At 38.3% G+C, this 18,633-nt stretch overlaps 1 protein-coding gene across 5 annotated transcripts; it reads right to left on the bottom strand.

The window, feature by feature from the left end:
• ZBTB34 (zinc finger and BTB domain containing 34) lies at positions 1 to 16,934 on the bottom strand. 5 transcript variants are annotated; one of them, XM_030000374.2, is made up of 3 exons: positions 16,807 to 16,934; positions 7,613 to 7,735; positions 1 to 6,295 (listed from the first exon to the last, which is right to left on the bottom strand). In XM_030000374.2, exons 2-3 carry the CDS (start codon positions 7,651 to 7,653, stop codon positions 4,774 to 4,776), a joined length of 1,563 nt encoding a protein of 520 aa, XP_029856234.1. In that variant the 5' UTR covers positions 7,654 to 7,735; positions 16,807 to 16,934; the 3' UTR covers positions 1 to 4,773. The 5 variants fall into 5 exon arrangements, with proteins under 5 accessions (XP_029856234.1, XP_040975799.1, XP_040975800.1 ...); XM_041119865.1 differs by having other exon boundaries at positions 7,613 to 15,157; positions 16,807 to 16,933; XM_041119866.1 differs by having other exon boundaries at positions 7,613 to 11,627; positions 16,807 to 16,933.
• Between the last annotated feature and the right edge of the window lie 1,699 nt (positions 16,935 to 18,633).

Genomic DNA, 18,633 nt, shown 5'->3' with positions numbered 1-18,633 from the left:
TTTGCTCTAGAAGCATTTTAATTTACAAACAGCAATTCCCATTGACTTTATACCATAAAAAAAGCAATTTACAAGCAAGAAACAAATTCATCAGAACAAAATGAAGCAGCACTGAAATATTCATGTCACAAATCTAAAACCAAAGTGAATACAAGAGTAAAATATCATTTGAATAAATATTTTTAAATTCATGCTATAAAATAATCCTTAATGGCAAGTTATTAATTGTTACAGCATCAGCTTAGCTAGCTTCATTTACTTCATATGGTGATGAAGTGTGGAGTTGTGAGGTTACCGGTTTATATTGCAAGATAATGACACCAAGTCAAGTCATTCAAACTGTTCAATTATTTATCATGAAAAACAACCATACAAATAAAAAGTTATTTAAAAATACAATTTTTCAGTCAGAAACAAACACTGTTAAAATCGTGCAAGAGCTCTACCTCTAATCAGATATACAACCAGAGGCTTGCAATACAAGTCCAAAGGCTGAATTCATAGCATATGTAAATGGGAGAGACAGCAGTTTATTGTATCTACCATAGCAGGAGTTACTTACATAAACTAGAAGCAAACCTGCTCAGTTACTGATACTTAGCTTCACATCCCCTGAAGAAACACAGGAACACATGTCCCAGGCTTACTTGTTTGTTTAGCATTTTTTTTTTTAAATGTAAACTTGCGTAACTTAAGTTAATGCTGTCACAGGGATGCGCAAGTAGTATTAAATCTACAATATTAAATACAACTATTCTGGCACTTGTTAAAATATATGTAAAATGCACACAGATTATAAACTTTGAACATTTTGAATGACTTTACTAAACTTCCAATTCAATCACTGAGTATTATGAAATTTACAATTCATGAAATAAACAGATTCATATAAAGAATTTACATAATTCCCCAAATACTTTCAAATATAAAATTTAATAAATAACCCTGACCAGTCAAAAAGCACCATTCAAGGGTAAAATTCCCTTGGAAAATAGATTAGGTGTTGCATATTTGAGTCCCTTTCAATGGTTTCATGTGAAACCTGTTTAGAAAAATGACAATAAAAGAATCACAGTAAACTAATACAAAAATTCAAATAAGATATATATATATATATTTAAAGGTAAAGCTCATTCAATCTTTTCCCAGCCCTTGATTTTATTCCTGCTGTTCTTCCCATAATTCAGCCTAAATATATTAAGAGGCCTCATCGTTTTATCTAAAAGTAAACCAAAGGCTTCAGCATAAAACATGAATTTATGCTTGGGAAGACTGCATTAAGAACTATCAATTTAGGCCTACAGTATATTCTGCTGAACAGTGAATTGACAGTATCCTTTATGCTATTGAAAGATTTCACACTAAAAAAGCAGAGCCAATCTTGAGGCCTTATTGACCAAACTGAACTTTTAATATACTGTAAGTATTTACAAAGCTATTTTCTAAATGTATTTACAAGTTTAAAAGAAATAATATGGAAGATAACTGATGAAGAAAACTAAAAAAACTGTTTAAACCCACAAACATTAGCAAAGGTATAAAATCCTTTATTTTCACAGTTTGTCATAATAGGTTAAACATCTACAGGAAAGGACACTGTCACTGTTTTCACATTTGTCTATAATTAAAAAGGTAGATTAAGAAGAGACTCAATTATGAACCAGCCTATATAATTTCATGATTTATTTTGCTGTCAAATATTTCTTCACATATTTTATTGACTTCTGCATTTATTGTAAATGAAATGTGTAACAGCTCTGTGCTAACTTAAAACTGTACAGACACAAGACACTGTACAGTACTTCCATAATTTGCTTAAAATAACACAGCATACTCTGTTTTGGTGGACTTGTGAAATGAACTTCAGTCAGATAATGCTTCATGTTTCATGACAATGTTAATCCTGGCATACCATTATGTGACAAGGCACAATTTAATTGCTGTTGCCAGGTTTGAAGTTCGTTTTCTACCAGAGTCACACACTTTGTAAGTGTAAATGTAATGCCTGATGATGTTTTATGCTCACCTACATATGCATCCTTTGAAGCACTGCTGAACTTTACAGTACTGTGTTATGGCTTGATAATTATTAACACTGCTAGCAGTGGAAAGGGTAAATGGCATATCAACACGAATAGGAGCAAGCAGAACTTGCAACTGCTGAATCATGATTTTGTAGAAAAAGTGATTATTTCCTGCCTCTTAACAGTCCCGTTACAATGTTTTGAACCTGAACCTGTACAATCAAAGTGATGTTGGTTTTTTGTTTGTTTTTGTCAGAGACAATTTTGGATAAGTCACTCTTTGGTAAACTCAAACCATTTTAATACATTTACAAATACAAAGAACTAGATTTAAATAATGTTAAGATTGTGACACAGAGAAATTCAAGAAATATAAAATTAGTACCCATATCCTGCTATCCTCAACTCATACTTCCATGGAAAAAGTCACACCAAAGGCACCACAGCACAGGTCCAAGATAAAGGGTTAAGAATAACTGTACATTTCTTGAATTTTGCATGTCTCAAACTTAATTTATCAAAACACTTTTTGTTTTTTTTTTTTTTCATTTAATTACTTAAAACAAACATTTAGGAAAAAAACAGTATCAGAAACACCAACATGTTTTTAAGTGGGTAAACATATAGACTACCTTCCCTAGACACAGACATATACTTTCCCTTACTGGAAACAAAAGTTGTATTGTTGCTTCAAGGAGAGAAGTATCTCCCCACCCTCTGCCTCTTTATTTATGCAGTTTTAGGACAAAGAGGCAAATTATGTACTGAATTTAACTGAAACTGCTCCAATGGAGCAGGTGGGGTTTATACTGTAAATCTGTATTTAGTGAAATTAATTCTTATTGCAGACTGTCACAATATTAAGAACTAGTGTATTTAATAAAGTTACTGCACAAATATGCCCTGACTTCACAGGAGCCAAAAAAGCTTTACAAGATAGCAAACCTACCTTTTTGCTTTCCCGTAATTTAGGAATGAGCTTTTCTTTTCTAAATTTCAGGACTTAAACAGCATGTTCACAGATGTATTTTCAATATTTACTAAACAAACATAAGGCCCAATTATATAAAACCTGCATTTTAAAGAAGCATGTGATTAATTTAAATCTGTTCATCAGGTAGAATTTTACACAGTAGTGTTTGCCAGTTCATGCTTTTGAGGTCTCTTAAGCTATTGTTGGTTTTTTTTGTTGTGGTGTGTTTGTTTGGGGTGGGTTTTTACTTGTTTGTTTGTTGTTGGTTTTTGTTTGGTTTTTTTTGTGTGGTTTTTTTTTTTTTTTGCTTTTGCTTAACTGTTACCATTATATTTCACATTTTATATATTATACTGACCTAAATGATGAAGTTAGCACCATATTAAAAAAACATTTGGTGAAACAAAAAGATTTAGAGTATTTTTAAAGTTGTTGGTAGTTCCTTTATGCAGAAAACAACCACTGAAAATAGTAGGGAAGCCATAGCAACTCTGTAATACTCACACATGAAATAACAGACATATTGCTCGAAATTCCCATAGAGTATTTGTTTTTTTTATACAAAAAAAAGTACAAATTCCAAGTGCTGACATATCACTTGGAGCATTAAGTAGGAAGTCAATGTGCACCTGAAAACAGCTCTCTGTAAAGAGACCTATTAAAACACTGCTTGGAAATACTGTAGTTTAAACTACAACATCTCTCTCAGGTTTTAACCAACCATGAAGAGTGATGAAGTTAAATTTAATTACCTGGTATGGTTCTACAGTACGAAATGAAGGTAGATTCTGAGGCCAGTAAAAACACATTTAAAACCACAATGCTACTTTTAGGTTTGCTAATATTTTTTTATATATATATATATATATATATAGATATATCTATATCTATCTCTATATATATAAAAAGGTCAGCACCACAGGTTGTCCAGCTTGCGTTCTAGACAACTAACAAAACCCCTCAACAATTTAACCATAATTTAATAGATTTATGGCATTTGGTTTACATATGTCATAAAGCAAAGCTATTAAAACAATTAACTTTGCTCACTTTTGCACACAAAGTAACAGTGTAATAAAATGAAAACCAAACAACATTCTTTTAAAACCAAAACCATCCTCCCAAAGTCCAAAGTCCTAAATCCTAAGCAGAGAGGAGACCTAGCAGTTGAAAGAGTGGTACATGGTATAAACCTTGACATACTTTTACATTCACCTCAACCAGAATAGGAAAAGTGAAAGCATTTTATATATATAAAGCAAATTTATATATATAAACAAACTAACTACCAAAAACAGTAAAAGCAAACAGATTTCATTGTGACACACAGAAGGAATCAAAGCTATAATATTCTCTCTCCCCACTGCTGTGTAACTCATTACGAGCAACAGGATTTAAGAAATAAGGGAGATTACAGCTTCTTGGTATATCCAGCAGAGCTGTCAATCTTATTCTAATATCTTTCTCCACTGGAATTTGTGTCTCACCAGATCAAACAGTAGGGACACTTTAGCAGAATCTTCCTATCCTTTCCCCAGTACATTGCCTTTTATATTTTGAGCATCTTCAAAAGTAAAAAAAACCCAAATAACCCAGCCTCCTTCAAAAACAAAGAATACTTATGTAGTCTTCTCCAGAAACCATTTCAAACTGATTTCCAGAAGGTCAGGAAAATTAAAAGGCTGTTACACTTGTACTGAAGATTACTAAAAGAATAAAAGATTTAAAAAATACATTAGTAATGTGCTTGTTTGTGTTGCACTTAGAAGTAGTATTTTAATCAGATGTGTTAGACATTGCATGAATTTCCATACTAGAATCCATAGCTTCAGAAGCCGAAGCATCATTATCTACTTTCTGTTCCACAAACGCTTCTGTTCTGTCTGGAGACTCTACCCTGTTTCTTACTTCTGTTACCCCAGGGTGATTTTTTCGCAAATGCTGGTTTAGTGTACCCTGGAAAGGAAAACATTTCCCACAGATCTCACAGCGAAAGGGCTTGTCATCTGTGTGACCACGAATATGATACTCAAGTTGGTCCTTGCGGGTATACTTCTTCCCACAGTATTTGCACACGAAAGGAGTAATTCCCATGTGCAATCGCATGTGTCGATCAAGGCTCCCCTTCTGGTTGAAAGACTTTCCACAGTAAATACAAATTAGCCTCTCGTTGTATGGATACCAATGACCTCTTGTATTTCTTTCCCGTGGACTATTTTCATATCCTGGGTTACTCACCATGGATTCACTGTCAGCCCCTTGCACCAAGCCCTGAACATCACTATGCAAGTGACCAGCGGATACCCGTTTTTGGCGTGCACGACCCCCTCTGAAACAGCTCAGCATTGACCTTGAAGGACTTGTATTGCTCAAGCTTCCGAAGGCTTCAGGCACACCTGTAGCCTGTGACGAGGCATGGGTGAACGAATAAACATGTTGTAAGACAGACCCATAGGAACCAACATTTACTGCCACCACTTGCTCTCCATCCACCATTTCAGTATGATATCCATCATCACCAAGGGAAGAGCTATCAGAGCAGCTTGGCCTGTCAGACTTCTCCATTTTAACTTTCACCTCTGCAATCTGACTTTCCCTTACTATCAGGTCTCCGTGCTCATGATCACCTTCAATCTGAATCTCATATTCAGAGATACTCCCACTGCTTCCTCGATCTGAATGCCCTTCTTCTTGCAGACGACTACGCAGAGTTTTGCCTGGAGTAGTTTCCATCCTAAGATCGCTGCCTGCTGTTGACTGTCGCACCTGAGAGCAATAGGGGGGAGATATCTCAATAGGATTGGCAAAGTAGCTGCTGTCTTTAACTCCATTGCGATTTTCTGAATTTTCTTCAGCACCAACAGTGACAGAGTCAACATCACCAACACTGATCTTTGAATGAATACTCTCCAGTATCTGTGTGCATTTATCAATGACGCACTGCATCTGTAGAAAGCTAGCTGCAGTTAGAAAACTAACAACATCCTTCAGCTGTAAGGACATCCTTCCAGTGTAACAAAAAGAAAGCAGCTGTTCAAAAACATTGGGATTTTTAATAACTGATATTGATAAGCCACTCATGGTGCTTAATGCTGAATGGTCACGGAAATAGGGAGAACTGGCAGCTAAGACAGCTTTATGGGCTCGAAATGGCTGACCCTGAATATGCACAATTATGTCACATAGCTTTCCTTGCAAGCGGAGTTCATTTAACTGGCTCAGAACAGTGTTGCTGTACTCGGGCACATCAAACTGAATGAAACTGCTGCTGTCCATTTCTACTGATGTAAAGAGTAATCTGAAAGAAAAATGAGAAGATTTACAACTGAGAATGAATACAGTTTTCTATTTCAAAAATAAATGCTTGCACATGTTAAAGTTAAATCACCACATTGATCTGATTAAGGTGCATTACAACAAAATGGTATAAATACTTGATACAATAAAAAAAATAGAGTCGTAATCTACCCATTTCTTGCATTTCTATAATTTGAATTATCCCACTGGAACATTCACAATTCAACTGCTCATAATAACACCACAGGCTCCCTGGGACAGCCTATGTTCTAAAAGGAACTTTGCAATTTCCCTCCCTGGTAAGAACTGCAGAACAATACCCTCACCCTCCCAAAAGAATATGAATTTTATAGTCACTGGGCAAGTTAAAAACTTTAGAAACTTCAGTAGGTCTTCAAGCCAGATAGTACATTGATACTTGCAGGGAACTGCATTGTTAAATTGCCCAAGAATGATTTTTGGAAGGTACTTCATGAAGTTTGAAAAACCTGCTAAAGAAAAGCCACAGGCACATATATGTGAGCATGTGTGTGCATACACACACACACACAAATATATATATATATATATATATATAAAAATATTTCTTAGGTCTAGATATGCCAAATTTATTTCAGAGGAGATAAATATACTATACCAGTGACATTTCTGTTTAAACATTTACCTCCTTAAAAAAAAATCTCAGTCATTCTGTAAGAAAAGTAAAAATCACTCTTTCAACAGTCACATCACAAAACAAGGAAATCCTAGTGAAAGGAAACATTTAAGTGCGGACTCAATTCCAAGATATTTACCCAGTGTGTCAGCGGTTCCCAGAGAATAATGAATTTGTGTCAATGTGCAAGGCAGCATTTGAAGGAAAACTGTTTGAGCCACCCATGGACTTTCAATTTTTTTTAATTTCCTTTTGTGATTTTTTTTTTTTTTTAATAAACCATGATGTGAACTTTGATACTCATCTGACACAGCAGTGATTTCCTAGCTAAAATGATTTGGCATTTAAATTCTAACCTAACCCAAAAGCCATGGCTACTCAAACTTGCCTGAAAGACTGGGAAAGGATGTTCCAAGAGGCTTTAGAGAAATCTATACATTTCAAAACAAGATCTAAAGAAAAGCACTTCACCAGTTTCATAGAGTATTATCATAAAAAGCACACACACACTCTTGTTCCCTTGAGAGTGTCTATCTGTAGCAGACGTCACCTCACATTTCTGAGACTGGGCCACTAATCAAGCGCCCAAGAATCTTCAGACTTTTATTGCTATTATTGTTCTTATTAATGCAGAAGTCTAAACACATAATATTGCCACCATACCTGCTTTTCCAATTGAACAAATTGATCTCAACATCATCCATTGACTTCTGATGCAGGAAGCATGTCCAATGTATCACAACATACTAGTAGATTTTTTTTTCTATTTATGTCTTATGTTACATGCTGTAATGGGACATATGAACAATTTAAATAAAATTATGAAAATTCAGGCACTCTAAAAATAAAATCAACAGGTAGGAATATGATAAAAAGCCTACAAGGGAGAACTGGAGCTATATCAGCTGACTGTCACTTAAAACTAACATTCATAATCTTCACAAATGGAAGTTCTTTTCAGCAGAGAAACAAGACAGCCAGCTTCCTGACTTGACTAACATTATGTTTGATTTAGAAAACTGTCAAAAACTGTCCCAGGGCATTCAAAATCAGGTTACCAGAGCTGCTAAACATGTTCTTTAAGTTACCAATGTGTCACAGATTAAAGTGGGTAAACCAGACTTCATCTGAGTTTTTACAGTTGTTATGTAAAAGCAGGTGAAAAGACGTTTTATATGCTCTTATATCCAATGAGGGAAATAAGGACTAAAAGGTGGTTAACAGAAGTGATGCGATCGCAGCCATCTATACAAAGATAGCTTTGGCACGACGGTTCTTTTATTCAGCAAACAAAGCTATGAAATGATTCAAAGCTTGTGAACCAATGCAAGTCAGACATAGGTCAGAAATCAAACATTACAACAAACAAACAAAACCCAATCTAACAGTGGTGTAGTTAAGCGGCAAGATTAACCTTGTTATTCCGAGCATCCCTACATGTTGTGCAAAGAACCACTGTTCAAGTCCCTAGCAGATGAATCCACTCCATTGGGAAGACAGAAGTCTCAGCAGTTAGGACACATGTTTGTCAACTTCCCTCTCATTTGACAGGGCAGCAGGCTTCCTTACAAACCCAACATAGGTCACTACCTTTAATTTGTGGGGCTTATGAGCTATGCACAGACGCAACATCAGGACATTCCTGATTAAGCTTCTCTTTGCTAAGTGGAGGAAGAGCTTTTGTTGACCTGAAGTGACATGAATTGACAAGTTACCTAGGTTGAGGACTGTGAATAAACTGCAAGACCAGTCCCCAGGAACAATAACTTGTCATTCCTTCATCATTTTGGATCCTTGAGCTGAGGAACCAGATCTTGGTCAAGCCTCACTCAAATCCCATCAGAAATTACTCCTTTTTTTTTGAGTCTAGAATGTACAGAAAGTTTGCCAATATATAGAAAGCGGCCTTCCTCCTTGCCCCATACCTCCCTAAGGGCTCTTACTCAGTGAAATGGGGAAAAACTTAGTCCTAGACCAAATATTAAAATGCAACCTGTCACCACTAGCACTAGTCCAGACAGAAGGAATGAATTAAGGATAGGCACCTGAGTAGAAAGAAGATGGACATTTTATGCCTTACCATGGAGAAAAAAAATTATGTTCTTTTGATCATGGCATCTTAGCATCTCTAGATAAATTCATGCTCCCTAGGACATGGCCACACATTGAAAATGAACTGTGAACACATGCCAGAGAAAGCATGAGAACCAGGAAGAGAGGTACACCAAGAGGAAAGGGATCCTCACCAATCCTTGCAGATCACAACTCTGTTAGAACATCTAATTATCTCCATAGGCATCTATATCTATAAGCAATTCCACATCCTTGTTCTCAGAGTTGTTTCATCTTCCTTTTGGGAAACAAAGCAGCTTATTTTCCTTAAAATGTTAGGAGTAAACAGCACAAATCCTCATAGTGAGTGGAAAGGATGGTGGAGTAAGGTCTGTAAGTCTCGCTGTCAAGTGTAGCAGGTAAGCAGTAAAAACCAGAAATGGGCATCAAAGGAACATACAGTATTGCTTTGAAAGCAAACGAACAGATCAAGTACACAAAACACAGCCCAAAAAGCAGTGGACAATGAGTTTCTATACCCAACTGCTCTTAAAAGAGAAAGTGAACAAGCTACAGCACGCACTTGTGACTACTCTTCCACCTTAGTTTCTTCCTTTGAAGATGCATGCTTCCTGTGATCTTGAAAACATCTGTAGAAAGCTAGGGTTAAATAACACGAATTTTGAACAACAGCAGCACTTGACAGAAGGGAACCCTTCTTTTGCTTTCAGCCAAACTCTGAAATCTCTAGTTGAAGAGGTCCTGGAACTGATGAGGGTGCCAACGAACACCACATTCAGGAGTAGGCAGGACTGTAGCAGGAACAGCACTAAGACTGCAGTAATTTTGCTGGGGTTAGTACCAGGGCACCCCAACTTTCTCGCACCAATTTAGGAAGGCAAGACCCGGGGAAAAAATCTGGGCATTACACACATCAGAGAAGCAGGCATGACTAGCAATGTTTTATTGATAAATAATGGTTAGAAGAAGAATGATCTTATTTATTCACATAAATCCCCAGTGTCACTATCTAGAAAATAAAAGTAATCTTTAGATTATATTCCCATACACAAGAAGGTTTTGTTTTATTTTATTTGTATACAGAATCAAGTTAGCAGTTCCATAATCAAATTCCAGTAGAATTAACCAAAATATTGTTCAGGAGGGTACTGTACCATAACAATACTCAATTATTCATCAATGCTGGCAGGCCAGTAGCTCTTTCAAGACAACACGATTTATGGTTGAAGTACTTCTGAAACAGTCCTGGAAGATCACTGCAGTTTGAAAAGACTAATAAGAAACCCTCAATTTTTTAACACCCTCCTCCAAGTTGAAATGTCTCCCTAACCTCTTCTCTTTTGGCGTGAGGTGAGTAGTGTTAAACTGAAGCAGAAAGGTACTCTAAAAACTCAGATTAACTTTGGACACATCCACTGTACACTCTAATGAAAAAAATTCTCTCTACAGGTAACCAGACAGTCATAAGGAAGCTTTGCTTCCCAAAGCAATGAGAATATAATTACTTTAATTCACATAACAATTCTTTATAGAATTAGCAGAGGTGAAGAAAAAAAAAAAATTAATGTATAGTCAGAAGTCACATCCAGTACGTTCCATGATATTTCAACACATACAGAGGTAACCTGTGTTCTTTAGGTCCAAGACCACAGTACAGTAGTTCAGAATGAAGACAATTTTATTTGTATTATACAAACTCAAGCATTTTGGGGGTAGTGAAAACTAAGACAACTCATAGCAATGTTAGGTACTCTCATTGTTAAAAAGTAATGCATTTTGTCTTGCTTTAGCTTCCATCCCTGACTGTGGGATAGTGTAATGTTAGGTTAAAGTCCTGTAAAACTTAAGTGCACCTCTGGGCACCTGTCTATGAATAGGTCCTCTCTCAACCTTCCTGTGTAAGTAGATCAAAGTGTTTAAGGTTTTCATAGATATTATGTATCCAAGAAATTGGCTGAAGGCTTTCTAGTTTTAAAGCACAGGCCAGAAATGGACACTAAGTTCACTAAGTCGTAGCAGGGCTCTCTGTTGAGCTTCCTGTCTATTTCTGTAGGAGATGATCCAGTCACACTCAAAAGAATCATATCAATTCTCTTTGCATCTGCATTACATTTATTCATCAGGGTCTTATACAGCAAACGTAGACCATAGTACGAATTTACTAATAGTGGATCACTGCCCTATATCTTCAAACAAAAGTGTTCATTGAAGTAACCTGTGAACATGAGAGTGATAGGCATTTAACATTTCTTGTTAGATTTCAAAAGAAACTTACTTTAAAAAATATGTTCTATGAAAGCTCTTATTTCACTTAAAAAAACAAGAATAGATGGTGACAAAACACATTTGGTATTTAATTTTACTGACATCATACAGTAGCAGCAGGGAAGCATCATATAACTACAACACGAAGCTGTATGTCTGCCAACGTCGTATTAGTTTCTGCTTCCAAGTCTGCACCTGTTTAATTTCTTTCACTCACTGATGTATGATTCGCCGTTCTCATAGACAGGTGAATGATACAAATAATGCTCATTTTAACTCACACAAAGGTGTGAGAAAAGATCCCTTGCATTTTCTTTAGTTAGTTCTGCAACATGGGTTCCTTGGGAAAAAAACACATTACAAATCATTACTGTTGTAGCATGTGTCTGAAAAGTACATAGAAAAGTTAGGAGGATCATAAAGAAAATTAAGATTAAAATAAAAAAAGTGCTCTGTGACACCAAGAATGGATACTCCATACATTACTGCTCAGAATACAGAGAAAAAGCAAGAACAGAAACAGGTATTTGTATAAATCAGCACACTCCTCCCCTGCATTTTGTAGGATTCAGTATTTACTGCACCATCTGTGAGAACTTAAGACATCATTGCAAAAATGTATCATCACTCAAGAGAATTTCAACCTAAGAATGCAACCCAATCGGCTGTGATCATGGAAGTTTTAGGGCAAAAATCTTCATCACTCTCACTCCTTTCAGTTTGTATTTGCCTTAGTCTTCAGATTACAGCAGCCACAATAATTAATGCTAGCTGTACGAAAGAAAAACTGCAATCAGATATGTCACAGTCTAGGGGCATTTCTAAGACAGTCCTCTTTAAATAATCTTTCGAAACAGGGAAGAAACTGATCATATAATCTTTTACCAGTTTATACCTCTCATAACAGTAAAGTATTATATTCTCTTTTAAAAGTCAACATATAGTGCCCTTGGATGGCCTTATGTAGCAGGACACACAGCACCACTGCTTCACTGAAAATCTGGCCCCTAAAGTATGGTAAGCTTCCCTACAGCTAGAAAACAGATTTTAACACTGCAGTCATTAAAAAAAAAAAAAAAAAAAAAAAAAAAAAAAAAAAAAAAAAAAAAGGAGGAAAAAAAAAAAGCTACTATCCCAACAATTGAGATAGTTTTGTGCAGAACTACAACACACTTATAATAATATAAACAGTACTATGTAAATACATAGCATTTGCTTTTGCATCAATTCTTCCTAAATTCGAGTAGCCATTTTCTTAAGAACTCTCCAGCCGTTAAAGATCATGAAGGAGACTAAATTATTTTATATTTATCTTGAGTGAGATAATCAGATACTACTCGTTTCTGCAGATTTAAAAATCAATTGCACCAAAAGTTTTTCCAGAAACACACACAATAAATAATAAAAGTAGAGCCTTGTGTATTTTCAGCTCATCCTTGCAGTCTATTTTGTGGTATACACAACACACTGCCAGAGGCATCCTCCTGGTGACAGAAAATACACCTAATGACATACTTCTCCATGTAATTTATGCACTAAAATCATAGACATACATAGACATATGTATTTATAAATTTAAAACAATTCTTTTAAACCACAGAAAGGATGATTGGGGGAACGTTTCCACTTGATACTTAAGGGAATGCTTGGAGCTTAATGGAAGGGATATACAAAATAAGCCTTTGTATACTAACTAGATTTTTCTAAACTTTGACTGCACTACATAGAACTAATGTTTAAAAGCTCTTTAGCATAACATTTATCACATAAATCATAGCACTACAGTAAGCAAAAAAATTGTTGAAAACTTTGCTCTTTCTGAATCTGGCCACCTAGATGTTCTCTCGAGGCAGTAATTCACAAGCACGTGCCTGTTAACTAAAACCAAAGAAATTAATGACACAAAGCAATAGGCTTTAAGATTGGTGGTAAAATTGCAAATATCTGCTTGACCACATAAAGTGACAGTTTCATCCATCTTCTTTCAAAGCTTCCCTTGAATGGAACATTAAACAAGTATGGACTTACTACTCAAGTATTTGTCATGTCAAACAAGATCATTTCCTAAATCATTCTTACTTATACTCTTCTTTTGTGAACTCTTGGTTTCCAAAGAATTACAAAGCCGAATTCTAGAAGCATTATTATCCGTAGAAGAATAAAATCAAACAAAATCTCTGCTTAGGTTGATTTGCAGTCTTTGTTTTTAAACTCACTCAAATATATTTAAACTTAGGCACACTGGAAAGTACAACCAGAGAAACTGCCGCCTGTTAACATGAAATTTTGGTATCTCTGAATACATAAGTGACTGCCATGGACTCAGATGGAAGTTCATCAAAGAGATCATATGCAGATCCTAAGAGATGCTACAGCACAACAGAAAATTCTGTTAATATTTCTGCTGCAGCATGAAGTTTCGTTTTGTTTGCAGCTTCTCCAACAGGATAAAATGCATTTTATTTACAGCATCTTTTACATCTACAGTGATCTCAAAACCATTTCCAGCTCAGTTCAACACATCGTTCTGTTAGATTTGCCTCTGACAGGTAAATAAAACTGCCAGTATGATTAAAAACAGCTAGCACAAGCCTATGTTTACATATACACTCCTGGCCTATACTTTTGTTAAGCTCAGTACTGTTTTGAACAGTCTACAGTATGGTTGATTCCTGATTCAAAAGCCATCAAAAAAACCCCACCCAACCAAATACCAAACCCTAAATGAAAACTAAGCTACCTTTCTAGTAGTCTAATAACAGTGATGCAAAAGTTATGGAAATGACCACATCTCAAAAATAAATGGCTATGGAAGCCATTAGTTCCTTTTGTAACAAAATAGGATTTCAAATCCTCATTCCTCCAAATGTTAACCATTCACAAATCACTCTAAAGATTTAATTCACAACGTGTGTTAAGTTTTGGGAAAGCTTGAACTAAGCTTAAAAAAGTGCCCATTGGAATCAAAGCAAATATAGACAGTTTGGCCAAAACTTGAAATAGTGAATTATGTGTAGTAAAGCATACATTAAAAGGTGCATATGTCTTATTATTCATTGGAAAACAGCTTTGAAAATGAGTCTGCTTCACTTCTATTTTAGACTAAAATACAGAATCTGTTATAGTAGTAGAGACTACACAGCAATTGGAAACTTCATTACATTACCTTATAAAAATGCAGGAAAACTCCAGTTTCCTCAGAAACTGAAGCCAGTTAGTACAGGCTGAAATGTAGTTACTAGAAAACTTAGTTCTTGCACACTTTCATCAGTAGATATCGGAACACTACAGTGAAAGCCAACATCGTTAGCCCTCCTCTGCAGACAGAGAAGTAACAGTCTACTCAAAGTACTAAACATCTACAGTGAAATCAAGAGTAAAACTCATGTCTGTCAGGCAAGGACTCCTAAAGCGTCACAGAACATGATCCCATCATTTGCATGGGTGAGCAATACATTAAACCCCAACACTCTTTGCAGAAAATTTTTTACTAACTTCAGACTTTTATCTAATAAAAATTGAAAAGGATTTATTTTTACCTCACCAACATTCACAACATGATGAATAGAAAACCACTTGAAGGAGTGGATGATTTTAACATCAAAATTGAAAACAATTAATTTATATGTATGTATATGCATACACACATAAATACACACATGCTAATATCAGTAACACTACAAACCTATTCTCAATACTTAGTAGGGTGCAGCAGGGAAATTATTGGAACTGCATATTTAGCATTTCATAGAAAAAAACAAACAGAAGCCTCTTATTTGAGCAAATATCCAAAGAAAGCAGTTGTGAAACTGAAGTCCAAGGGCCACCTTCGTCCCTTATTCTCAAATTGTCTTCCTCACAATTGCTTGCCTGTATGGAAGTGATTAAAAGAGTAAATATGAAACAACTATTGATGCATAAACAAAGTTTCACCCAATGATTAGAAGCCTCAATACAAATAATCTCTAAATTTTGGCTCTAGAAGTCAAATTACTACAAAAGCAGTTACAGGTATGTATCTATTTCTGAATGTGGAAGAAAAAAAGTCACTAGGAGGCAAACTGGAGATAGCCAAGATCAGCAGAATTATTGTGTCAAATAAATAAAACAAAGGGGGATATTTATGATACATACACTTTAAATCAGCAAGATCTTACAGTTAATGATCACAAACTTTTATTTGTGCACAGATTTCATAATATACCCATTACATAATCCTAAATAGTTACTGTCCACATTTTCTGAAAACATCTGACATCTTTGAGATGTATGCTTTGAGAAGCCACTATCAGTATAAAAAAACCCCTCCAACTGGTAGCATTAGACTTGCAATATATATACACCCAGAACTTTAAGAAGTGGGGAGAGAGAGGAGGGGGAGAGGGCTTTTGTACCTTCTATTACAATAATAAATGATTTGCTACCAAGGGAATACTTCGTTAGTATTATGCATTTTAATCCATCTACTTTTCTTTTTTTTTTTATTTCTTTTTAAACCTCTTCATCAAATCATAACTTTTTGGCTCCAATGTTTCCTCTAAGCAATGGAGTAGCTATATTCTCTAGGTATCAGCAACATTTTTTGCAGCAGATTTAAAGCAGCCTGAAGAACACGTTTTCATAGAATTTTCCCAGTCCGTCACTTCTGATAGACTGAGCATTTTGTAGCTCTCATTGAACAGGCAATGAAGCACAGGCACATCCTGATTCCAGATTATGAGAATTCTGTAACGCGTAACAACTGTAGTACAGCTAGTCCTATGCCGCTTTTTTTTTTTTCCCTGGCAACCAGGCTCTCCCATATCAACGTTTCTGAGGCTGTTTAGGCTCGTTCCAAATTCACTCTCAACTCTGGTTTACTCTAAAATAAATCCAATCCTGCGTGCTACGCACACCTGCAGGGATTTCAAAGGGCCTTCGCGATTACAGAGATGGGGGCTTCACTAGCGCTTCCAGCTCCTCTAAGGGAACAGCAGCCGCTGAAGGGCCCGCCAGCTTCTGGCAGTACCACCACAGACGGTGCCGGTCTCAGCCCGCTTCAGCCGGCCAAGCCCACCGTGCCAGTTATTTCGTGCCTCGCTCGGCTGAGCAGAAGACCGAGGCACAGGCGCATTCGCCCTGCCTACCAGCAAGCCAAAATTACATTAGAGACTCAGACTCGGGTTACGCGACGACAGCTTCTGACAGAGGAGGCTGGGAGCGGAGCAAGCCCGGCGGAGCCGGGATCGGTCGCGGCAGCACAGCCGCTGCCGCCGCTTCCCGGCGGCCCGCGTCGCGGCTCGCCCCCCGCGACAGCCGGCCGGCCGCAGAGCCGAGCCCTCGCCCGCTGTGGCACGGGCCCGCGGCCGAGCCCCGCGCCGCCACCGGGCCGCCCGGCCCGCGGCCGCCGCCCCTGCGGGGCCCTGTCAGGGCGCCAGGACCCCCTTCCCAGAGAACGGCCTCCGTCCCGCCCGGCAGCCGCCGCGTCGGCCCTCGGACCAGGCGCCCGCTAGCGGCGCGCCGGCCCGCCCGCCGCTCACCTGGAGCTGTCAGCGTCTCTCACATGGCGGGTCAGCGGCCCGGCCCGGCCCGGCCCGTCTCCTGCCCGCTCCCACCGCCGCTTCCCGCCCGCTCCCACAGCTACTCGCACCCGGAACCGATTCCTCTGGCGGCGCTTCCGCTTCCTGGTGACGTGAGCCGGCAGCGGGCGGGGGCGCTCGCCGCGCACCGGGAGCGCTGGGCAGCAGCCGGCTCCTCGCCGCGGGCCGCCGCGCCGCTCGGGAGCCCACCGGGCCGGACGCGCTCCCGGCGGCCGCCGAACCTGGGGCCCGCACCGCGGCCGGGGAGGGCCGGCGTCTCCCGTGCAGCACGAAGACAGAAGGGAGTTTAAGCCTTTGCTGCGGTCGGTGCGTACGCGGGCAAATCCGTCCCTCGGGCTCTCACGGTGTTTGGCTTCCTAACGTAACGCGCATTCAAAAAAGTACCGGTAGTGGAGGATTTAAAACAAATGAGAACAAAGGCGTCAGTTATTACTGTGAGCAGCTTAGCATGACACCAGAAGCGTTCCTCTCTGGAGCGGCGCGCTCTCCCGCCTTTGGAGAGACCGGTCGGTTTTGTCCCGCAGCCTCGGGCACGCCTCAGACGGCACACCCGTCTGGGTGCACGGAGATGCAGCGAGGAAGCTTTTGGGAGAGGACCACCCCCCAGCTGTGAACTACCACCTTTACTGACCACCCTAAGCGAGGAATTAAAAAGTTGACCCGTGCTACACTGCCCTTATAACTTACACAAATTGCTTTAGCAAGCATGCACGTGTTGTTTGAGCTTATCTTGCATATGCTTGTAGTTCACGTTGGGCAACGATTCACTGTTTTACCAGACAGTTCACGTGCTGCTCAATAAAAGTCAGTGACCGCTGCCAGTAGGTACCGCTGAGATATCCACGTGGTCTAACTTTGGACATCACGTTTTGTCTTCCGGAGGTACGTCTTTCTCTCCCCATAAAACACATGGAAGACAGTCTTCAGAAATGAGGTGTTGAATGGTAATCGGATAAAGTAGCAGCCTGGGGGCGGGGGGGGGCATCCTGACCAAGGCATAAATAACAAAGTTAAATAACAGATGCACCAATTGGTATTTGTTCACTCATATCGAAGACAATCAAACGACTGATTCTGAACAGAGAGAGTACTTCGGGCTTGTTCTTATGTGTATTCAGTAAGCGTAACCCACAGCAATAGCAAATCAATTTGCTTGTACCTTATTCCGTTTAAAAGTTGCTGAAGACCGAGGAGTGTGTACACAAATATTGATTTCTCCAGGAATTAGCTGAATATGCTTTAAATGAGTGAGCTCATTTTTCGTTTAGATAGCAAGCATTAAGCTGCTGAGTAAGAAGCATCAGCTATGACAGTTCCATGAGGACTAATAGATGGATGCTGGGCAAAGTCAGTCATTCAGTTCAAGTACCTAAATTTAGTCAGGGAGAGGAGGAATTCACACAGGAAGATAATGGAAACTTAGTCTTTAATACTTTTTCACAGTATGAAATTTTTCATACTTGGACAAGAAAAAAAATCTACACGTTATCTGTACCTCCTTCAAATTTACCTGTAGGCTTTTTGGGCATGCAGTTGCTGCTACTATGAAGCGAGTGTTCTGGAATTTTCCTATCAGCCTGTACATTCTGTATTGTAACTTCAGAGATCACCATTCTGCAAAAAACTGTTATAGTAACTCCTGTTTGATAAATTTAGACTAACATAGGAACTAATTACCTAAGCACCAAAGGAATGGGCCCAATTCCACAAATTCATCAACTTACTGTGTTATAAAAAAAATCAGTTTTTAGTTTACTGTTTTCTTAG

Source organism: Aquila chrysaetos, chromosome 24, assembly GCF_900496995.4.
Source record: "Aquila chrysaetos chrysaetos chromosome 24, bAquChr1.4, whole genome shotgun sequence".
In the NCBI taxonomy this organism is placed as follows: domain Eukaryota; kingdom Metazoa; phylum Chordata; class Aves; order Accipitriformes; family Accipitridae; genus Aquila; species Aquila chrysaetos.
Note: the sequence above shows the minus strand (reverse complement) of the source record. Positions and strands in the feature narration are given on the sequence as shown.